Source organism: Microcaecilia unicolor, chromosome 1 (genome assembly GCF_901765095.1).
Source record: "Microcaecilia unicolor chromosome 1, aMicUni1.1, whole genome shotgun sequence".
NCBI lineage: Eukaryota > Metazoa > Chordata > Amphibia > Gymnophiona > Siphonopidae > Microcaecilia > Microcaecilia unicolor.
The window spans coordinates 482,378,354-482,403,613 of record NC_044031.1 but is presented as its reverse complement, the minus strand read 5'-3'; the positions used below and the strand labels follow the sequence as shown (position 1 = coordinate 482,403,613).

Genomic DNA, 25,260 nt, shown 5'->3' with positions numbered 1-25,260 from the left:
TACAGAACAGGGCATATTTTAAATTTTTCAAACATTATTTATTTTCTTAGCATACAGGCACCATGAGAGCAGGTTATCTGCTTTGTTTATATAATAGACAGGAAAGCGTTATGGTAAACCTTTCAAAAATAAAATTTATTGAAAGAAAACTAGCAAAATGCTAGGTAGAGATGAACCCTCTGTTAGCCTAAGAACTATTTAACACTGCAGCTTTTGGAATTAATTAAGTCACTTCCTTCAGCTTTGTACGAACTGTTTACTAGCTGAAACCTACAGTAATATCTTTGTTTCAACAATACCTCTGTAAATACAGATGGGTGGATATTCAAAGCCACTGGCTGACTATTGGACTGAGAATATCAAGTTATTTATTTATTGCATTTATATCCCACATTTTCCCACCTCTTTGTAGGCTCAGTGTGGCTTACAATACATCATGAATAGTGGGAATACATGAGGAAGTATACATTTAGTAATCGCAGAAGTGTTTTGGGTACATGATAGTGAAATAACATGGTAGTATCATAAGAAGATTTTTCAGAATCCAAACTTCAAGGGAGGATTCAGATTGGAAAGGCAGAAATCATCAGGATTGGGGCAGAATCAGGGAGTTGGGGGGGAATATGCTGCTTCCTCAGCTTCAGTCCTATTCTTGCTTTCACCTCTACCCCTAGTCCTCTTTCTTTTCTCCAACTCTGAACCAGTGTACTCTCTTTCACCTCCTATTCTTTATACTTTCTCAAATAGACACTCCTCCCTGGCAACAATTCCTTCTCTCATACCCATTCTTGCACCAATTCCTACCTACTATCACAGAGTCAATGCATTCTAATCCTTCTACTACTACTACTACTATTTAGCATTTCTATAGTGCTACAAAGCGTATGCAGCGCTGCACAAACATAGAAGAAAGACAGTCCCTGCTCAAAGAGCTTACAATCCTAAATTGAGTCTCTCTTTCATATTCCCCTAAACCCCACCAAACTCCTCTTTCACCTTGTGAGGGAGCAAGTAGTATAGCGGCAGGAACACTCTCTCACTGAAGGTGCAGGTTAGCCACCTTACAGCAAGTGGCGCTAAGAGGATGCAGTTTAGCTGCCTTAAAGCAGGTGGCGCTAAACTGCAAAAGCAGGTCCTGAGTCAGAAGAAGGCGGGGCTCAGAGGGAAGGAAGGTTAAATGCCCTGACAGAGTGTAGAACCAGTGAGGCTCTGAGGCAAGAGGTCTCCAGGAGAGAGATCCCAAGTTCAGGGATCTCCAGGAGGGAGGCTCCAAATGAAGGAATTCTCCCTAAAGTGTTGACTTGGCTGCAGTACCTGTGGGGGGAGTCCCAGCAAAGCCCAGGGAAGCAAAGAGTGGCCCCAGCTCAGAGGACTGCATGAGAAGGAACAGAAGACTGCAAAGGTAAAGGAGTGCCTTCATTTTCTGTGAATGTTATTGGGGTTGCTGACCAGGGTTGGAAAGAGTCTGTGACAGGGGAACAGACTGTATTGCTTGAATTATTTTCTACCAATACAATTTCCTTTGATTTTACACTGCAGACTGCCTATGTCTGTGAAACCCTGTAGCCAACTGCCAGTCACACTCACATACCCTCTTTGATGCCTCTCTCCTGCTGCCAGGCACCCATACCCTGGACATTTCTCAAGATACCTGCCATCACTCCCATGGGGACTCTGACTGCAGCCTCCGCACTTTCTGCCCTGCCTCACCCCACGCCTGGAACAAACTCCCTGAGCCCATACGCCAGGCCCCCTCCCTGCCCATCTTCAAATCCTTGCTCAAAGCCCACCTCTTCAATGTCGCCTTCGGCACCTAACCACTATACCTCTATTCAGGAAAGCTAGACTGCCCCAACTTGACATTTCGTCCTTTAGATTGTAAGCTCCTTTGAGCAGGGACTGTCCTTCTTTGTTAAACTGTACAGCGCTGCATAACCCTAGTAGTGCTCTAGAAATATTTAGTAGTAGTTCCAAAGGACCCAACACAGTGACCCTCACGTCTACCAGTGCTACCACCATAGCATCACATCCCGTACTGCCATCGTCCACTGCTGATGCTGCTGCAGCCAATGCAAGCAGACTCCTTAGCAATGTGGCCGACCTCAACATCACCCGTTCTCCTCAGCCTACACTAAAGGTACTCCTGCCTCTGACAAGATCCACTTTAGTGCCACACCCCAACAACTTGACATAGCCCAAAGTCTCTACATATCCATGGATATTCAAGTCAGGTACAACTGACAGTCTCTTACAATAATATTACATTGACTTCTGTCTGGGAAATGTGAGAAGCTACAGAACCTGAAATGACCATCAGAGCTGGGATTGGCAAAACGTTTAGTTTAAAAGCTGCATTAGAGACCCTGCCTGAGTGGGAAAGCCAATAAGGGTCCAGGGCAGGTCTGAGGAATAGTTGGAGTTGGGGTGGGAGTGGGGGGTGTGCAGGAGGTTCCTCCTTGAAATCTGAAAGTCTAAGAAGAAGGAACTCCATGGATGTAAAAGAGCCTAACCATGTTTCCTCCAGCCGGCAGTGAAATATTCTTGGCCACAGGCTGGGACCAATCTCACCAGTGAGAGCTCCTTTGGCTGTAATCTGTATTAGTGGCTGTAGTACCACGAGTTGCCATAAGATGTCAGAGTTTCCCAGACAATACTAAATAAGTTTTATAATAAAAGAGAAATGTAAAGGAAGATGGACAGAACAGACTGTAGTTATTACATAACGGGCCTAATACTGAGCTGATACAGCAGCTGTATTAAACACTAGTGCCAGTGTTTAAATTATATATATATTCAGTGTCACTATAAATATAAGCAGTGGTGCTGCATATATGTATAATCTGGTCACCCATTTAGTTTAGCTTGCTATTATGTAGGACTTACCTAAAAGTATAACTTTTACAGACAAATATCGCTGCTATCAGGACAATTTTTGGAACACCATCATTCCAACCCTCCAACCCCCCCCCCCCCTTTCTTATACAGACAGCATTGGGGTTTTCAGCCATATTTTTGGCTCTTTAGTACAGAATAAAGTATAGAATCCACAGATAGCGAAGTCATATGTTTACCACAGAGACGCCAAGGGTTGTCCATCCCAATGCTGGAGATTGAAGGCCAATGAGTGAGATTTTTCTCGCGGGCCCCAGCCATGTCTAATGCTAGTTCTGGCAGATGCACATTCCAAAAACTGACACATTCCAATCAATAGAAAATAAAAGTATTTTTTCTACCTTTGTTTTCTTATTGTGTTGGTCCTACTCTGATTTCTACTTTCTTCTCTTAACTGCTTGCCATAGTCTCCTTGTCCATTTGGCACTTCTTTTCTCTCCACGTCCACCATCCATCATCTCTCTGTGTCTCTATCTGACCCCTCTCTTCCCACCATGTTGAGCTTCTCCCATCTCTACGTCCCTATTCCCCTCTCCCTCTCCCCTCATCCCCACGCCAGCCTCTCTCTCTGTCTTCCTTTCCTACTGTCTCTCTCTCTTGGCCAGCATCTCTTCCTCTTTCCCTCCCTCTGCTCCTCTCCCCAAGGGGTCCAGCAAGTGTTCCTCTCTCTTCCCTTGCACCTGTTCTGTCTACCCTTTGCAGAACCAGCACCTCTCCCTCTTCCTTCTTTCCCTGTAGATCCTGGCACCTCTCTCTTTCCTTGTCCTGCCCCCTACCCCAAAAGTCCAGCATCTCTTTCCCTCTCCGCACCCTCTTTCTTCCTCACCCCCCTCATTGGATCTCTAGCTGTCCAGCATCTCTCTCTCTCTCCTTGCCCCCCCAATGCAGCACATCTCCCCCTCCTTGTCCCCCCATGCAACTCTCTCACTCCTTACCTCCCCTCCCAATGCAATGCCTCTCTCCCTCCTTGATAATTCCAAAACAGCACATCTCTACCTCCTTGCTAACCCCCCCCCCCCCCCTCCAATGAAGCCCTAGTGGTTTAGAGTATTAGGCCGGGTAGCAGCGATCCCCAGCTGCTGCCGCCCATGCCAGGTCTGAGGCTCAAAATGGCAGCTGTGACCTCTCACAGTAGTCTCGCAAGAGTTTGTGGCCACTATTTAGAACCGAGGAGCCAGCAGGGGAAGCAGCGAATGAGTGGGATCGCTGCTGCCTGACCACAGGCCAAAGCCCCCTCCTCATGCACTGGGGAAAGCCCTTAGTCCCCGGACCTACCCAAATTGTTTTGTTAGGTCCAGGGACCCAAGGCTTTTCCCAGTGAGAGGAGGGGGCTTTGGCATGTGGGCTGGAGAATAGGGTGTGACTTGGTGTGTTGCTTACCAGCTGATGTTATCATATAAAAAATATTACAAAGAATTTAATCAAATTTTAAAGGAATTCCGAGAGCATTTCATGGAAAACACAAAATTAAATCACAATTTTAAACAGAGGAACTGGTGCTTAATAGGTTCAGAAAACAGGTCTTGTTTACAAAATTAACTGCCAATATAGCCTTTAAGAACTGTCTCAAGGTGAGATTTTGACATCTGAGAACCCCATAATTTTAAAAAAATGTATAAGGAAAAGCCAATTCTTAACTTTCCAAAATGAATTAGCTCTTGTTAAGATATCTTTTTTCCTTTGTTTAATAATGCCATTGTTTTTAATTACAATACAAACTGGAAAAATTTAATAACAGGTTTAAATCCCTGATACGCTAAGGCTTTCTCTTGCTCTTCATAAATGATAAAAAAATTTGATGAATCGAGGCCTTGCGTACCATGGGTATGAGTATTATACTGTTCCCTTTGTCAGCAGTAAAAAGTCTTCTTTTGACCCAAATTTAAAAATAACATGTCAGAAATTCCAAAAGCTGAAGTACAGAGGGTTGTATATATTTGGATGTTTGAAAATGTTCTCCCCCCCCCCCCCCCCCAGCTTACTTAAAAACATCTCAATAACTATTAACAATCAATGTGGTAAAAAAAGAGAATCTCTTACTTGTTTTAACGCCTTTTTGGTATGCTGCTGGAAGGAAGACACGAGCTTGCTTTGCACTGCAGAATTTGTAAAGCCTGAGTCTCTATTGGAAGACGCTTCTTCGCATACCTGCTTTGGGCAAACTAAGAATAAAAAAAAAGGGGGAAGCAGTTTAAGGAAACATGTTGCGTTGTTTTAGGTGACATCCCAGATATCTCTTTGTTTCTGATTCTTGCTGACCTGGGGCTCCCTCCTTTTATTATTAGTCTATAAGAAAAAGTATTTGCTAACAGCTAACACCTGCTCGAATATTTACATGTATATATTTTTGGCTTGGCACTTTCCTTCTACTTCTTTGGGCTTCCAGCTCAATCAAAACATGCCCAACTGGGCAGCAGTATCATGATCCTTTATTCACAACTACATAGGTTTGTTCCTCCCCAAATTCAGGCCGGCCACTGCAAATACCGCAAACTGCAGCTGCCTCCAGAATTCATGGGCCGATGATCAGAAGCAAATGCAGACGCTAGAGGCTGTTAGCGCCATACTTGCGTTTGCTACTGCCCTACGATCAGAGCCCCCGAGCATGTGAAACAATGTGCTCATGGGCTCTGAACGCAACTAGCATGCACAACAGGGCTTTAGCGCAAGTTACATGCAAATGCATGCTACTCCTATTTATGCCCGATGATCAGTGACCAGCGCGCCAAAGACTGGCTCGCTGGCCGCGGCAAACCCTACGTCAGCTCGGAGCTGGCAATAGGGTTTGCTATGTCCCACTAAAGAAAGGTCTTACTAGACTTGTACATGGGTAAACAAAGGTATGAGGGAGCTCCTCCTCTTTAAGTATATTATTATTTACACAGTGATTTAACATACACAGTACTCTGTTCCTAGTTTTTTTGATGTTGGTCTTTATGATTTACCAGTGAAATAAGATTTATTTGAGCGCATGCTCAGCACAATCCTCCCGCACTTCTACCTATGATCAGAGAGAATTGCGTGCTTAAATTTGCAAGCAATTCTCTTTGATCATAGGGGTGGTAAAGCCCCTCACTGTTCCAGTGCTATTTTTAGAGCACTGTTTGAAACAGCTCGGAGCTTTTGATCATTTATTTGCCTGTCAGCTAACAAAATCCCTATGCCTGACCTGTAGGTGTCACTGGTAAACTGTTGATGGATGAGATTCTTTATCTCGCCCCCCCTCCCCCCCCCCCCCCCCCCCCCCACACACAGTAATCCCACCCTTGATTGACTTTGGGGAGCAGATGCTTGGCCCACGATTCAAACCCAGGGTTGTCTGTAGAGTGATACACAGCACTATCTGTGAGTCAGAAGGCCAGGGCTAGACCCACTAGAGGATTAGTGAACTAGCAGTATCTAGCCTGAAAGTAATTTGTATTAGGACGAATTATAAAGCCCTCAAAGTAAAAAAAAATAAATAAAGAAAGAAAAAGATAAGTGTATCTGAGGATATTTTAAAATATATTTTTAGATGAAAAAGATGAGCTGTTACTGGAGGTTTCTTTGCCCTGTCTATTTTAGATTGACGAATTGAGTTAATCAAAATAATGAACTTCCCTCATAGTGTCCCACTAATGCTCTCTTTGTTTTATGAGGAGTTGCAAATACCCAGTGGCCTGGGTTGGATTACCAACCTATGAACTATAGGTGCACCAATTTATTTTCATTACACAGGAGGAAAGGGAGAACAAAGAACAACAAAGACCAAAAGCCATTCCCATGCATGTCTAGATGGAATGGCCAGTATTAGTCTTCGTTTTATTATTATTATTATTTTTTTTTTAAGTATAAGGAAAAAAAAGTGTCAAATGTACAGAAAACAACAAAAGTTCAATCCTGGCATACAAAATTGCAGCCAAATGTTGTACTCACTGGACTAACAGATTTACAAAGTCCACAGATAACCGATTTGCTTCCCCTGCCCCAGTGCTTGCAAGCCTGGTGGTATCAACAGACAAGCACTCAGAGTCAGTAAACAAAAGATGAAGCATCTAGAAACGTAATACTGCTCTATTTATAAACAATAATAAACGAATGTTTTGAGCCCAGTTCTGACTAGTTTCAATATATAGGAGTAGATTTTCTAAAAAAAAATGAGTGTCAATATCTATTCTATAAATAGCACTGAGTTGAATGTTGTTTATAGAATCGCGTGTAGCACCGGGATCTGTGCCCAACTTTGGATGTGAAGATTTACACCAACTGAAACTTGATGTAAATCCTCATGTGTAAATTAGGCATGGAACCCCCAAATTCTGTAATAGTGCACACTTCTGTAGTGAACGTCCCTGACCCTCCCATGGCCAAGCCTCCTTTTCAGTTGCACGATAAAAGGTTTATGTGCAAATCTTTATAGAACAGTGTTTAGCAAGATATGTGATTAAATTCAAATTGATGCCAATTAATGCCAATAATTGGCATTAATTTGGCACGAATTGCTCATTACTCAATTAAATTGTGCATACTAATTGAGCGTGTGCCTAAATTTGCACATACAATTTTGATTACCATATATAGAATCCAGGAGATAGTGTGCACTTTCATCAAACATTTCTGAACACTAATGTATAGAAATGTGACAAAGTGCTGTTTGAATGTTTAAAGAGAGTTTCTGCTTGTTGATGTTGTGGTGAGCATGGTAGACCTGGGAGAGAGATCCTTGGGGAAAGGCGCCCAAAAACCAGTCATTTCCCAGAGGACCTTTGGGACTACAACTCCTAGTTTGCCAGGGTAGGTCAAATGAACCCTTTAGGGAGGTTAGTCCTCACTACAAGTCCCAGAATCCCAGGAGCAGAGCACGAGATCTTCCCAGAGAGGTAATTCCCGACTACACTTCCCAAGTTCCTGAGGGGGGGGGGGGGGGTCACATGACCTTTTTAGGCAGGTTAATCATAAGGATTATGAGCTGCAGGAGGGGAAAGGAGGGGAGGAACCGATGGATTGGTTGCCCACAGAAAAGGTTTCAGCCATGGACATTTCTGCCTTGGTAGAGGTGAAGGGGGAGAAGCCTAGGAGCTTGATAACAACGTTTTTGCACCTGTTTTCTGGGTGTTCTTAAGTTGGATGTTTCAGTTTGGAAAATGGCTCTTCTTTTTAGAAAATTTTTAAAAAGGTGGGGGGAACGGCACTTCCACAGAACACAACCAAATCAACAAAAAGTGGAAGACTCCAAAGGAGGGGTCCCAAGAAGACCGACTGATGCAAAAAAAGAAGATAACTCTCGACGAGCCAACAGCATCCTAAAAATAGGAAAATGATATTGATGCTCAACAGCTATTTCTAAAAAGGTAGCCTTTAGGTTCTATTTTTAGTTTATTTTTAATTGACCGGATTTTCTCCTTGGCTTAATTGCATAGTTGACAGGACATCTGAGGAAGGCCTATAGCCGAAACACGGCCTGTGTTGGTTCACAGATTGTCAATACATCCTGCATCCTACCTTGGAAAATATACCTTGATTTTGTTTTTAAAGCTCTTGGCTCTTCAAGACTTTTCTTCTTTTTTTGCATCAGTTGGTCTCCTAGGGACCCCTCCTTTGGAGTCTTCCATTTTTTATTTTCTTATTTTTAGACACCTGTGCAAAAACATCCCATCTTTGAGCCATTTTTGAAAGGGAAACCAGACGTTTTCCTGTTTGAAATTGGCTCTAAGATAGACCTTTTTTTAGGACATGAGCAAAACATCTCAATTCAGACTTATCAAAAACGTCCCTTCACGTATCAAAAGCTAATTGGAAACGATGGGTTTTAAGAGACTGTTTGAATTGTTGATGAGAAGACGTCAAATGTAAATAGAATAGTAGGCACTCCGCAAAGCAGAGCCTGTAATACTAAACATAGAGTGCTGGTATACATCTAAGAATATATGATGGAAAGAGGGAATTGTCAAAAGATTCCGATCTAAGAAGCATAGAGTCTGAGCACCAGTGTAAGTTATTAAATAACAGGATAGAAAGAGAGGCTGACTCAAAGGTGAATTTTGTGCATTAATGTTAGAATTTTGTAAATGATATGAGATTCAATCTGCAGCCAGTGCTCTGCTTAAGCTATTACTTTTTGATACAATTTTCTTAGAGTAATAAACCCTTTTCGCATGTGCTACATCCTTTTTATATTGGCAAAACCTAATTTTCCAGATACATTTATCTCCATGGTCACCTGACACCTACTAGGGTCTTTCTAGAATTCTATACTCAGATTTAGCAGTTCTCAGTAAGGTAGAAAACCAAACTATAGTGTGAAACAATGGTAAAGTCTGAAAGAAGCCAACTTTAAAGACCTCATTTCATGTTTCTATCACAAAATCAGAAACTCAACCTTTGATATCCAGTCAGCCTGGGGGAGCTTCCTTAATAAGGTATTCACCAAGACTGACACCTTACTGGTTTGGCCTGGAAATGTCTGTCATCCAGCAAAAATTCAACTGACAATTCAAACAATAATCAGATAAGGGACAAATAATTTGCAATCAAATCAATAAATTCTTTATGTCTGGACTAACACAATGTCAGTTGTATGCCTGCCTAGTGACTCAGGGAGATTAATGTGTTGCAAAACCAACTACTATCATTGAAGGAACAAAATGAAATGACTGAGATGGGCCAAAAAATAAACATTAAAGCTTTTATCACCACCACTGGGAGAGTGCTCTTAATACAAGAAATTTGTAATTTACTTTACAACTTACGCTACAGAAGAAATCTACTATAATAAAACTCACCCTCAACGTTCTGAAGTCACTCAGTCACTCCCTGAAGGGTTCATGGATTCATGGTGGTGAAGCCACAACACTGACCATGTCTCTCTGCCCTGCCCTCACATGACGGACCAATCAGAAAAAACACCCTCAACATTCTGAAACACAAAGGACCATCACAACACCGTTCCCAGGCAACACTAGGCAACGTAAGACGGACCAATCAGAGGAAACTACGTGACAATAAGGGAGGAGCATTCCCCAGCAGAATGGCTCATTATCTGTGCAGCACAGAGAGCACAGAACCACCGTTGGAACGAGAGAAGAATATTCCTGCTGTGGGTATGTTCAAAAATAGACCGGGGGGAGGGGGGAGAAATTTTTAAATGCCTAATGCCAGTACTGAAGAGTGCCAGAGGGCCTATAGCACAGACTGTATTTGGGATCGCTTGACATGGAGTCAGAGGAGCCGGAAAACAACGTGCCCGTCACCATCTGGGTCGTGGGCAAACAGGACAAGCTGCAGCCCAGCTGGAAGGATTACCCGCGACCCAGGCAGCAGCAAACAGCGACCAAGGACAGCACAGCACATCCCCCACCCCCAAGCAAAAAACAAACAAACAAAAAAAAAAGACACACATCAACAACCTGCACACACACCGCACCCTCACACACACACACAAAATAACTCTGTGACACATACACACACACACAAAAAAGCCACATGCTAGCGCCCGTTTCATTGGTTTCGGAAACGGGCCTTTTTAACTAGTATTAAATATGACAGAAAATAAAATAAGAACTAAAAGTAACCACTCTTATTGCTATATACAAATTAATACATGCGTCAAACTTTACCTACTTGAGTGCACAGTTATGGAACGCACTACCGCGCAACTTAAAAAAGATCTACGAACTAACGAACTTCCGCAAACTACTGAAGACCTATCTCTTTAACAAGGCATACCACAAAGATAATCCAATGTGAATATACACAACTCCTCCACACATATTCAGAATTGTCTTATAGTATCTACTTGTTATACTACTATCATGTTTTTCTTTTTCATTATCATGTTACCCAAGATCCTTCTGTAACACTAAATGTCTATTTTCTAATATATTTCCACCACTCATGATGTATTGTAAGCCACATTGAGCCTGCAAAGAGGTGGGAAAATGTGGGATACAAATGCAATAAATAAATAAATAAAATAAAATAAATATATTAGGACGGTTTGTACACCAATAAAACAACCTATTTGGTTGACCAATCAATACCAGCACATATTCAATGCAGCTCGAGTGTTTAAGGGTAAGTGGTTTAAGGGAGACTGCATCCCTAACCTTTTACCCTTCCTAGGTTAACTGATCCACAGCATAACGAGGTGGGCACAGGGCAGGCAGTGCTGGACCATTAACTGTCTACCAGGTTGCAACTAAGAAAACCATTTCATAAGTAAGATCTAAAATTAAATCATAAATAGCTCAAAACTTGTTCTTCCCAGAATGTGCATTAACCCCCCCCCCCCCCCCACACCCAAATATTGACAACTGAGAAGCATAGCATAAGTGATATTAACATAATGCAGATTGGCACTTTCTCAAACTGTTCATATTAAAGGCATTACATTTGCCTCTTCCAATTTACTGGTTCAATATTATAAAAAAAATAAAATAAAGTATAGCCCAACTTAGCATATGAGAAAACAAAAGACGATGGAGTTTCTTCTTAAGAGTCCAGTTTTAAAGAACCTGCCTGGATTCCAGGAATAGTGACCATTGACTATCTACCAGATTGCAATTAAGAAAACCATTTCATGAGTAAGATCTAAAATTAAGAGATATCCAGAGAACAAGATGGCTCACTGAAGAGAACGTAGCCAGGCGATTCTGTTCCCTACCTTCACTCATTAATTGAAATTGATTTCTCTGCTCCCTATGCCTAAAAGGAGGGGTAAGCAGCGTGTTGGCCCTGCTGTACCAGTGTTACCTTTGGTGGGACCAATGGACCGTTGTGAGGTGCCTGGACGCTCTTTGGGTCTGGATTCCTCGCTGTTGGAGGGAGCGGTGGGAGGAGATCCGCTCCCCCAACTTGAGGCTGAAATCTCTTTCAGCCCCGACGATCGGAGGCCTCCACTTATGCTGGCAGTGGAGCGGCGACAAGTCCAGGAAACCCCTTGCATTGACGCTTAGGGAGTGTTTCTTGTACGGGGTCAGGTCACAGCATTGGCCCGTCGGGCTTTTCCAACCAGAAAGGCGAGGCACAGGAAAGAGTCAGTGTTTTGGTGGACTCTGGAGCCACAGAGGAGAGACAGCCCTCGGGTGAAATTGTGACTGAAATTACTTCTCTCAGTAAGTCTTTTTTGCTTGCAAAATCATTAACTATCACCTTAGATACTATCTGGGAAGCTCTTTTGGGGCAGGAAACTTCATTTTCTCAAAAATTAATATCTGTGATTCAATTTACCAAGATTCCTTCAGAAAACATTTCTATGTTGGAAACAAAAACATTAACAATGGAGAAAAAAATTGAAACCAATATCAGTAATATAGGATCTCTTCAACAAACTCAGGTTAATTTGATTAAAGAAAATATGATATTACAATATAAGACTGAAAAATTGGAAAACCAACAGAGAGCTAAAACTTTGCGTTTGATAAATTTTCCTAAAATGCCTTCTATTGCTCCTCTTATAACCTTTATAAAGTATTTATCGGAGACACTGAGGATTCCTGAACAAGCTTATCCTCTGGTCTCTAAGATATATTTGCCACCATATAAAAAGAAGAACACAAATCAAGCTATTGTTGAAGGGGCTGATGTTTCTTTTGATACTTTAAATCTTACACAAATGTTTCAAGATGATGAGATGGGCTCTAAACCTACAACCTTAATAGTGACTTTTGTATTGCAACCTGATCGAGACTGGATTCTAAGACAATTTTTCCATCGTAGAGAAGAACTCTTCATGAACTATAAGATTAGAGTATTTCCAGATATTGTCAGAGTTACCCAAAAGTGGTGTCCTCTTCTTAAAACCTCGCCCCCAGGTTGTATAATTAGGTGGTTTGTTTTCGCTTAATTTCCCCTGTAAATGTGTATTGAAAGTAAATTCAGTAAAATATGTTTTTTATGATCCTACTCATTTAAGTTCCTTTTCAGACTCGAGGACTGCTGTAACTCCAACTTTGCAGCCAATAGTAATATCCTCATCTACTCCATAATTAATATAATTGTCCGAGTTTCTCTTCTATTGCCTAACTTTAAGTAGTGGAACATATATTTCATGGAATAGTAGTACCTTGTTCTCTCTCTTTAATTGTGGACTAAAAATCGAATAGAGCACATATTGCCTGTTATATATTTGTGTAATATGACTTTAACATTACCTATCTTTTTCTGTATCTTTTCACTATCAAGAATCGTCATGATTTAATTTGTGAATGTTTAAAAATAAAATAATAATAAAAAAGATCTAAAATTAAATCATAACTAGCTCAAAACTTCTTCTCAGAAAGTACATTAAAAAACCCAAATATTGACAACTGAGAAACACAGCATAAGTGATAATTAATATAATGCAGATCAGGATCTCAACAGAATTTTCTCAAACTGTTCATATTAAAGTCATTATATTTGTCTCTTCCTATTATTGGTTCAATATTATGAAAAGAACAGTATAGCCCAACTTAGTGTATGAGAGAGAACACAAGAAGATGGAGTTTCTTCTTAATGAGTCCAGTTTTAAAGAACCTGCCTGGATCCCAGATACCAGGAATAGTGACCATCTCAGAGCAGCCATGGACTACCAAATGATCATTCCAAGGGACATACTAAGAGACCTACTGAAGGTGAAGCAGCTCACTAATAACTTACCTTTGCTCTCTACCAAAACTTTCATATGCTTCATCTCTGATTTATTTCTGTTCTTTGTATAAAATAAAAGCTTTTTTGCCCCCTTTTAAGGAAAGCCAGCAGAAGAGAGAAGGAACAGCAGAGCTGAAGACTAAAAACATAAGAATTGCCAAAACAGACCAGACCAAAGGGAGTGGAGGAGTGGCCTAGTGGTTAGGGTGGTGGACTTTGATCCTGGGGAACTGAGGAACTGAGTTCAATTCCCACTTCAGGCACAGGCAGCTCCTTGTGACTCTGGGCATGTCACTTAACCCTCCACTGCCCCATGTAAGCTGCATTGAGCCTGCCATGAGTGGGAAAGCGCAGGGTACAAATGTAACAAAAAAAAATCTAGCCCAGCATCCTGCTTCTAGTAACAGTGGCCGATCCAAGTCACAAGCACCTGGTAAAATAAGTAGCAAGATTCCATGCCACTTCTCCCCATGGATAAGCAGTGGCTTTTCCCTGAGTCTGCTTCAATAATGCTTTATGGAATTTGTCCACACCTTTTTTAAAACCAACTACATTAACTGCTTTTCTCAGAAGCTAATTACGCGTTGAATGAAAAAGATTATTTTCTAATATTTGTTTTTAAAACGTATTGCTATGTAACTTGCTAGAATATCCCCTAGTCCTTGAACTTTTTGAAACAGTAAATAATCAGTTTGTGTTTAGTCATTCCACCCCACTCAGGATTTTGTATACCTCCCCCTTCAGCTGTCACTTTTCCACGCTGAGGAGCCCTAACCTCTTCAGCCTTTCTTCATATGAGCAGAGTTCCATTCCTTTAATTATTTTGGTTGTCCTTCTCTACTTCAACAGCATGGGTCTAAATACAGAAGAAATTCCCGTTCAATTTCCTGTTTTCAATAAGCCCCTGCAAATATGAGTTCGAAACTGGTAGACTGTTTGCTGGCTTCCCTGCACATTTGTGAAGATGATTCTTACAGGCTTGGGGGTCACATATGGAGGAAAACAAAAAGGTCAAATGCCATTCAGAATCCTCAGTTAATGTCAGAGTCCACTTGGGTCAAAAGACCTGCTGTACACTGCAATTCAGGCCCAACTTAATCGTTATGCAAGCTAGGCAGGTAGCCTAGGGCAGCAATTTGTGAAGAGTGGCAAAGAGTAGCGGTGTCAAAACAAAATAAAATCCTGACAGTTGGGCAACAAATGAAAGGTTCATCAGCACGTACATTTATCTACTGGAAGGGCTGGTAATTTTCAAATAGCCCATTTACCTGGATAAATTGTTCATTATGAATATATACACAAACCAAAGTTTTAATATTTAAAAGTGTGATGTCGATGTATTTTTACAGGATTGTTCTGGGAAAGGTGATAGTATAATCAGTACAAGGCTAAAACTTTGCCTGGGGGGAGGGGGGAGTTTAAAAAAAAAATCTAGAGGTTTACACACTTGAGAACGACCACAGCATTTCCAGTACTACCTACTTATGATAAGAATGAAGAAGAGCTATGTTGAATCAACAGTTTCAAAGCTTGGTTCAAAGCTTGGTGTAAAGAGAAGAATTTGAGATTTATTAGCAGCTAGGGCCATGAAACAAAAATTATACATTAGCGATGACCAGTAACCATCTTTGGAAGGAAAAAGAATCCTAGGTGAGATACTCAAATCATACATTGATAAATGTTTCAATCATAGGTGGTGTGTGGCAAATGGAAATAAATTGTTTTTAGATATCATTCTGACAAACAAATAAGAATTATAGGGGAAAAACATAACAGTGAGGATATCACAAGACTACCACTCAGAAACAAGGTAGGCTTTATGGAGTATAGACAAAACAAGGAGAAATAGGTGGAAGGTTCTCAATGCAAATACTCATAATCTAGGCAATACAATTTCAGGTCTGCAAGCCTTAATGGCTGAAGCAGACCTACATGTAAACCGCTTTGATTGTACCACAGAAAGGCAGTATATCAAATCCCAAGTTCTACCCCTAGGGAAGCATGCAATGAGGCTACAAAGTAGTAAATTTAAAACAAATAAGAGAAAATATTTCTTCACTCAACATGTAATTAAACTCTGAAATTCATTTCCAGAGAATGTCATAAAAGCAGTTAGGTTAACGGGGTTTAAAAAAGGTTTTTATATCTTCCTAAAAGAAAAGTCCATAAGCCATTATTAAGATGGACTTGGGAAAATCCACTGCTTATTTCTAAGATAAGTATCATAAAATATATTGTACTGTTTTGGAATCTTGCCAGGTACTCGTGACCTGGACTGGCCACTATTAGAAACAGGATACTGGGCTTTATGGACCTTCAGTCTATCCCAGTATGGCAACACTAAAAAGACTTTCTTCTTTTAAGGCTCAGAGCTTTGGGCCTGGGAATGTCTTTTTTTTTTTTTTTGCTGAAATGTCCCAGGAAATGTATAATGAAGTTGAAGGGTACAGATTATTCTTTTTGAGAACCCAGGCAATTGCAAGATCTGATCCAGAATTAATTAAGAAGAGTAGTGTTTGATTTATTTGAATTGTCACCTGTAGGAGAGTATTAGTGGGGATTATCCTAGATGGACCAGGCTGCTTTGCTTTCATGTACTTTTTAGTTTTATTAGCTTTACTTTTCCTTCTCCTCTCAAACTGTCTTTGTTTCTGATTCCTGTGATTACTTTAAAATGTTTGAAAATTAATAAAGTTAAAAATAATTTACATGCATTTATTAGCAATCCAGGCATGAGCATTTATACCAGCTGTATGGGTGGTTCAAATGGCTGTTCCTATCTTATATGCACATATTTGCACTACTACACCAGTATTCTATAAAGGAAAGTAGGTGTCTACTTTCCTTTACTGAATAGGCTCCAGATATGCTCCCCTTTACAGAATTGCCCTCCATGTTCCAGGTCATACCATTAAAATGAACTAGTCATCTACTGAACTATTGTTCCAAAGAAGAAATTCAGCTCTTTTCTTTTTAGCCTTTCATAAATGTTTTTTGTTACTTCATTTCTCCTAAGTGCAGCAGATTAATGTTGATTTTGTATTTATTTCAAACAAAATACATAATTAGCCCTCAGAAATTCATAATTACTTATGCTATCGACTGCAAATTAATATTGTTTACATATGTTGGTAACTGAACGATAGCTCAATGCATATTTTATCCTTGAAACGGACTATCAAAAAGGCACTGAATCATAAGGGGGGAAAAATTACAAATGCACATGAATCTCTGACTACAATATCTCACACATATAATACATTTTCTGTGTTTGACAGAGATCTGTACTTATATTGACATAAAATAGTCATGGATTGTCAACACAAATGCATCAAGAAATTCATACAAATCATTTTCTGGTCTCTAGAGCTTAACAAGTGAAGGCTAAAAAACAGTCCATTTTCTCTAACCTATAAGCCTAACTCACATTCAATAACAAAAACAAGTAAGCAATTCAGCTGTTAATTAACTGTGCCATAGATCTTTTACTCCGGAGATATATCTATACAGGTAGTGTAATTATTTTTTTAGCTCAATCTCTTTATTAACACTTTATAATTACAACTTAAAAACAGATGCTCATCAGTGGTATGACAACTGTTCATAAGAAAGTCTGCTAAAAGCAGTTAATTCATCAAAATCATAGCAGTGTAGCTGTAAACTAATGCATAAAAGTTCACCTTGCAGGGGACTAAGGGCAAGATGTACAAAAGTCCTCGTTAGAGCTGTTCCGTACCAAATTCCATAACAAATCGGTATGGAACGGCTATGCACGAAGGAAAGGGAATGCAAATGAGCTGCCCGTTGCAGCTCACTTGCATTCTCTAACCCTTCGTTAAAACCGCCGATAATCGGCCCGTAAAGCATGCGCAGAGCAGCCAAGCGTTATGCTGGCTGCTGTGTGCATGCCAAAAACGTCAAAAAACAAAAACAAACACGTCCTTTATGGACTGCCTTGCCCCCCCCCCCCCCCCCCGCGGTCGCTGCTGATCCCCGCTCCCCCTGCATTAAAATCGTGACTTTTTTAGGCAGCCCCGGCCCCCTCCCTCCCTTCCTCTCTTTCTCCTTTTTTAGAAAAAACAGCTCCCGCCATCCTCCGCCCCATGCCCCGCCCCCGCCGCCCCCCCCTGAGGTCGTCGCTGCCGCTCCCCCCTCCACTGGGCCCCCCTCCATCTGAAACCGGGTCCGTGCAGCGCCTCTCACCTCTGTGTGAAGGCGCTGCACGGGCAAGAACAGCTTATCGCCTCCTCCGACGTCCCTCTGTTCCTCCTGGGCCCGCCCTCGGGTGGGGGTGGGGGGCAAGGCCATCCATAAAGGACGCGCCTGACGAGCGTTTTTGCCCCCTCTCGTTAGCTTTCCCGGAGTTTTCCAGCATTAGGGCAAGTGGAAAACTTTAGTGCATCTCATTTCAATAGGGTTTCTACACAATTTGCTCATCTGCATTCCGTTTTCGTTTGCTGCTACCGTTGTCGGAAATTGGGCTTTAGTACATGCCAGGGTTAAAAACTTGTTCGTTAAAGGTTCGTTTAGTTTAGTGCATCTTGCCCTAAGTCCAAAACATAATAAGGAAATACTCAACATATCTGAGAAGCAAAAAAAACAAAAAAAACCCCCACCAGATAACATTTCTACTTAAATTACACAGTCTACAATTGCCTTGTTACAAAGCAATGAGAGAGGACACTGTGCAAGGACTCTGCATTAACCTGACAAAAACCTAGTTAATTGTATATGTTCATAAACGATGTATTTCATGTTTTGGTATCTAACCATACGTTTATATGGAAAATTTAACCAAAATAAGGATCACAACTATAACTGTAATATTCTTGGTCTTGGAAGTAAAAAGGTCTTCTCCTCACCTGAATAGCCTTACCTATGTCTGGAAACATCCTTACTTTAAAACTATCTCTATGACAGAAAAAAATTTTAGAAGAAAATTCTGGTGCGGCTTCTTCAACTACTTCAGCAACAACACCTCCTGCTCCATTAGCTTTCCTCCTATTATCACTTTTCTTTCCCTTTCCAGCTCTCTCATGCTCTTTTGTTCTTTTACTGTCCTTCTCCCTCTTGATTTGATTTCATTTATTGATTTTATATACCGCTTAATCCAACCAAGGCTTTAAAGTGGTTTACAAACAAATACTACAATGCTAATACAGTGCAAATACCCACTAGGCCCGGTGTATCCAACTTAAGGAAATGATTTTCTTTTGGCATTCAGCCCATAGCATTTCTCAAATATTCAAACTATTTAACCAACATTCAGCCCATAACTTCTCTCAAAGAGCCAGGCCTTTATCGATTTGTGAAACACTGAGTAACCTCAGATGTTATTTACCTCTATTGGCAATGAGTTCCAAAATAAAGATCCTGCATAACAAAAAACCTCTATTTCTAGTAGGTGTTAACTTAATGGAACACAAAGAAGGTAGACAATTCAAGTATTTCCGAGAAGAGTGTAATGTACGTTGCGTGCATTTTTAGTTTATCCAAAAGCTTATCTTTGCTCTTTGTGTATTTTTTCTCCAGTGCGTTCTTTCTGGCAAAAAAGGTGCCAGTACTCAAATGCTAGGCCACCCTTCAGGGGTGGGGTGATCACTGAGGGATCCACCCCACAATAGCCAGGCCCCCTGCAATCAGTCATAGAATCTATGACAAGGCAGAATTGTTGTGTAGAGCCTGAGCTATTTCATTAAAACTTGTGTTCCATGGGTCAATTTTAGCAGACAATGGAAAAGGTGCCGGTACTCAGTACCCCCTCAAAAAAAGCCCTGCTTTTCTCACTCTTTGTCAGGTCTCAAAGCAGCAACTAGGTTTGTGAGCCCTTGGGCCACTGCCAAGGAGTGGCAGTGGCAGGCAAAACCACACCAACCAGCACTGGGCTAACACATACACAAAGCAGGGACTGCAGACAGGGAGAGATAAGCAAAGCAAGAACACACTGGACAAGAACACTTGGACTGGAAACAGGATAGGAGCAAGGCTTCACTTGCATTTGACCACCCTTCCCCAGGAGTTGAGCCCCTGGGTGCAGGCGGCCGGCAGGACTTACCGGACTGGGCAGGAACTGGATACCAGCAGGAAACACACAACAGAGTCAAGACTACAAGCTGCCAGGCAGCCACTAAGACAGAAACACAGACAGGAGGGAGTCAGGACTAAAAGCTGCCAAGTAACCACTAATAAAGAACACAGACACAAGATAAGGAAATGCAAACCAGAAACAAGACTAGGAACTAAACAATAAAACCAAACAGTCCATTGCAGCCACCAGGTTTGGCCACCAGAGGGCGAGGTGAGCACAGATAAGGAAACGGTCACAAACGTGACACTCTTCATGTCTTTCCACATCTAGACAGCAGTTTATTAACTGCCCTGCTGTGTTTTGTAACACAATTGGCAGTATGCCTGTGTAATTAATCATTCAAAAAATTGTTACTTAAGCTAATAAGAAATGTAGCTGGTACAGGAGTATCTTTCTTCAATAGATCTGTCAATAATTCCAGGTAAGAAGAGATGTCAAAGAGGCAGTGAAAGAAACAGTCAACTGAAATATCACCTGGAGTAGCAACTCCAGGAAGGCTAGCAGTAAAGATGCCAATGAACACCAATATGGTAACCTGGGTAAAATTTATTAGCACACTGACTCAACGTAGCCAAATTTCGGCATCCAACTGCATCAGTGGAAATAAATCGGATTAGTCAAAAACAAAGTGCTCTGCTGACTACATAAGGCCTGCTAACTGGGAATCTTCTCATGTCAAATAGTACTGTATAACTTTAAAAAAAAAGTACCTCAAAAATGACTGTTGAGGAAATTAAAAAGTCATGGGATAGGAGGCAGAGTACTACTGTGAATTAAAAATTGGTAACATGATAGAAAACAGTGAGTAGAATTAAAATGTTCAATATTCTCAATGGAGAAGGATAAATTAGAGGGGTCCCTCAGGCATCTGTTTTGGGACTGCTGATTTTTAACATACATATAAATGACCTGGAAGCAAGAATAATGAGTAAGGTGATTCAATTTGCTAATAACATGAAATTATTCAAAGTTGTTAAATCACAAGAGGATTATGAGAAATTGCAAGATGACGATATGAAACTGGGAGACTGAGTATCCAAATAGCAAATGAAACTGTTAAGCAAGTGATGCATGTAAGGACAGCAACCCAAACCTATAGCTACATGATGCAAGACTCCACATTAGAAGTCATCACCCAAATATCTGGTTATAATTCTTAGTTTAAATGCCCACATTTGATACATGCCCAATATTACTGATACTAGATAATTTAATTTTTTCTACATTCTACTGAGTTCGATTCCCACTTCAGGCACAGGCAGCTCCTTGTGACTCTGGGCAAGTCACTTAACCCTCCATTGCCCCAGGTACAAATAAGTACCTGTATACAACATGTAAGCCACATTGAGCCTGCCATGAGTGGGAAAGCGTGGGGTACAAATGTAACAAAAATAAAATAAAAAAATAAGTGGCATAATTTTCCCTTATCGTTGCTAAGACAGATTGCCCTGGCTTATATGGTATTGATTCTTAAAGCTCCTTTACCCAATCCAGGCCTATTTAGATAACTAAATGATAGAAAATGCAGTGCTGGTATATTATCCATAGCTTTACCTAGAATTCTAAATCAGACAGACTAAGCTATCAAAAATTGACTATGCATAATCGTTGGGGAAGGGGAAAGAGGGGTGTTAAATCTACCAGCCCTGTGACTATACAATGCCGCGGCAATTTTGTGATGGGTAAATGAGGCTCACACTGGACATTGGAAATATTTGCCATATGGCCTACTGTGGAATTGTTGTGTGCCTTTTTCCTTTCTAGCTTCACTGCAGGGGGCAGGAGAAGATAGGAATGACTGCTGACATGGTGGCCTCCTTCATCTGCTCATTATGTTTGGCATAAGAACATAAGAATAGCCATACTAGGTCAGACCAATGGTCCACCTAGCCCAGTATCCTGCTTCCAACAGTGGCCAAGCCAGGTCACAAGTACCTGGCAGAAACCGAAATAGTGGCAACATTCCATGCTACCAATCCCAAGGCAAGCAGTAGCTTCCCCATGTCTGTCTCAATAGTAGACTAAGGACTTTTCCTCGAGGAAATTGTCCAAACCTTTTTAAAACCCAAATAAGCTAACTGCTGTTACTACATCCTCCAGCAAAGAGTTCCAGAGTTTAACTATTCGTTGAGTGAAAAAATATTTCCTCCTATTTGTTTTAAAACTATTGCCATGTAACTTCCTTGAGTGTCCTCTCGTCTTTATACTTTTGGAATGAGTAAAAAATCTACTCATTATACACCACTCAGGATTTTGTAGACCCCAATCATATCTCCCCTTTTCCAAACTGAAGAGCCCTAACTTCTTTAGCTTTTCCTCATAAGAGAGGAGATCTATCCCCTTTATCATTTTGGTTGCTCTTTGAACCATTTCTAATTCTACTAAATCTTTTTTGAGATACATCAACCAGAAATGAAAGCAATACTCGAGGTGAGGTCACAGCATACAGCAATACAGAGTGTGAGAGTGCAGGTGAAAGGGGATCCGGGAAGGCACGAAGAAAGGGGGTACAGGGAGCCGGGGAATCCCAACGGGGCAGATTTCATGTGCACAACACCCACATTCAGAAAGCTGGGCTATCGGAGGCAGAGAGGTTGGCTGGGTTAAGGAAGAAGGGGAGGAACTACCAGTCCCAGAATCCTTCTCTTCCCCACCTGGCTGTGCAAGAGTTAGGGGAGGAGATAGAAGATTGGGAAATGGTCTCTGAGGAAGGTGATGAGGGCCAACTGGAGAGATTGGGGGCGGGGGAAGTTGGAGAGGAGGATAAAATGGAGATTACTGAAGGGCTAGGGGAGGAACAGATGGAGATTGGAGCCCTGGCTCAAACCCAAAAAGCTGCTGTAAGAGGGTGGCTAGCTGTACCTTGGAAAGACTGGTGGAAGACCGGAGGAGAGAGGCTGAGGCACTGGGGGAAATCTCTACTAAGGAGGAAACAGGTGCAGCCTGTGGGAGAGGAAGAGAGCTGGGCACAATTGAAACCCCAGCCTGAACCAGGTGGGAATAAAGCTGTGTAACCGTGCTGGAAGAAGGTGCAAGAAAGACTGTGTAAACTGTTTCATACTAAAAAGGTCTGGGCTGCAACCTACCAAGCTATTTGGTTTTTCCCTCTGATAATGTACTGTTCCCTAAGTGAAGTAATCTGAGCTAAAGTGAAGTTATATGGACTGTTTTTGAACCTGAGTTTGAAGTTATATGGACTGTTTTTGAACCTGAATTTGACTGTGTTGAACCTGAATTGTGCTCTGGGCTGCTAGCCTAAACAACCTGGAGTGAAGGGTGTTTTGTTGATTTGAAGCAAGAAAATAAAAGCTCTTTCTTATAAACATTGGGCTTTGAATGTGCCTCTGTGAAAGGAACAGAGGGAGGAGGAAGTCCTGGGAGTTCACAGGGCCTGGAGCCAAGGCTCAGAGGAGCCAGATTGCTGTGGAATGAAGGCAACAGTCATGTGGAGGAAGAGGCAGCTAAGCAGGGTCGAGCCTGGCTGGGTCCTGGATGGGTGACCCAGCTACAAGAGGCAATATAGTATTCTCAGTCTTATTCACCATCCCTTTCCTAATAATTCCTAGCATTCCGTTTGCTTTTTTGGCCACCGCCGCACACTGAGCAGAAAATTTCAGCTTATTATCTACAATAACACTTAGATCTTTTTTAGGGGTGCTGAACTCCAAGGTGGACCCTAGCATCAGGTAACTATGATTCGGATTATTCTTTCCAATGTGCATCACTTTTGCATTTGTCCACATTAAGCTTGTTCTGCCATTTGGATACCCAGTCTTCCAATTTCCTAAGGTCTTCCTGCACTTTTCCACAGTCCGCATGTGTTTTAACAGCCTTGAATAGTTTTTGTGTCATCTATAAATTTAATCATGTCACTTGTTCTGATTTCCATATCATTTATAAATACGTTAAATAGCACCGGTTCCAGTAATGATCCCTGCGGCACTCCACTACTCACCCTCCTCCATTGAGAGAAATGACCAATATAAAGATACTTGAGAGTATAGCACACTGGATAGCGCATTCTAACAAGTCTCAGCAGCCTCTAATAAGCTTTCTACCTGGTACTAGCTAGGAAGGGAATCTCAGGGAGATCATTCTTTAAAGGCTCATTGATTAGATTCAAGATTTAGGCACTGAGGCAACTCCAAATGACTCACAAAACTTCTTAAAGATGACAGTTTACACAAAACTCAATATAAACTTCTACACAGAGTGTCCAAGATGGTGACACATTAGTTTGGAGCTCCGTACCTGCTTAATGGTTCTTCTTTCTCCTGTTGTTTCTTTGTTCAGTTATGCCTCATACCAAGTAGAAGGGTGTTCTGAAGGCTTTCCCAATGCCAGTCAGAACCTCCTCATCTGTGTAGCAAATGCTTGAGCGGTATGCCTCTAAACAGCCTCAAGAACAGCCAAGAGAAGAAGGGAGCGGCCATACTACTAGGGCAAGATGTACTTTCTGTCCCCTCCAGCATCCGCTACACCGCCGTGTCCAATAGTGATTTGTGCCTTGTCCACAGATGTCCAAAAGCAGATGACACTGAGTTGGATCCTTGCTGTATGGGAGGCAAGGGTGTTGTGGAATTAGCTGCTGTGAGAAAGATGCCAGGGGATGCGGTTAGTCTGTCTGAACCAGCGGCAGTGACCCTGGAGGTTATTTGGAGGGCTCTGAAAAAGCTGGACAAAACAATGAGTGAAATTTCTGGCTTGGCTGGTAAGGTTGACTTGCTTTCACAAACTGTTAAGAAAGTTAAACAAGAAGGAATGGGGTTTTTGCAGCAAACCCAGTCTGAAATTAAAGAACTTAAAGATACTGTCTCCATAATAGTAAACGAAAGAACTATGATACAAGATAGGTTTGAACAACTTGAAAACTTTAATATGAGATTGAACGAGTGCACCTTTTTTGTTACAGCTCAATTAAGAACTTTTCTGGACCTTAAGAAAATCTCTAAGAGGTATTAATAACTAGTGGAATACCGCATTGTAACTTAAGGATAAAATGTGTTATGGCTTATACCTAGATTTGTTACCTTTATTTTCTCCTCTATGTAATTTGGGGCACTCTTCCTCATGTGGAGGTTTAAGGAAGAGATTGAATTTGTTTAGTTAAATTCTTACTTATTTTTCCTTGTATATCTCTGTTTTTCTGTAGCAAGTGTGTTGTTAGATAATTTGCAAATTTAAAAAATAAAATAAAAACACTTCTACATAGAACGTATCTGACTAGAGCATATGGTGCTCAAAAAGATAACTGTATCAAGTGCCAATCCTTGAGGGGTACAATGATAAAATTCTTTTTGGGGAATCTGTTCTTGAAAATATGTTGCAAGTTTATGTTTATTCAGCACTTTCTATACTGCCTTTTCTGGCAAACAGATCAAGAAGGTGCACAATCTACAATCAAAAAAAGTAAAATATAATTCAGAAAGGAACGTTAGTATTCAACAGAACAGAATCAAAACACACAGCAACATCAGAGTTCACCCCAGACAGGCATATTTAGAAGGATCCCGTGTCCCCAACCATTCAGTTATCAAAAGCCAACTTCAAAAAGTGAGTCTGTAAAAGATGCTTGAATCTAGTGAAGGACACTTTTCACTGAGAGGCATCGCAGGGAGATCATTCCAGAGGCGCGGAGCTAAAAAGTAAAAAGCTGAATTGTGGGTAGGCGA

The 25,260-nt window shown here is 41.3% G+C and overlaps 1 protein-coding gene across 1 annotated transcript in view; it reads right to left on the bottom strand.

The window, feature by feature from the left end:
• The window catches only part of ASXL3 (ASXL transcriptional regulator 3), a 372,418-nt gene that overhangs the window by 158,396 nt on the left and 188,762 nt on the right, over positions 1–25,260 (bottom strand). Inside the window, 1 exon segment of the mRNA XM_030213960.1 lies at positions 4,933–5,054. Coding sequence (XP_030069820.1) covers positions 4,933–5,054 — 122 coding nt within the window.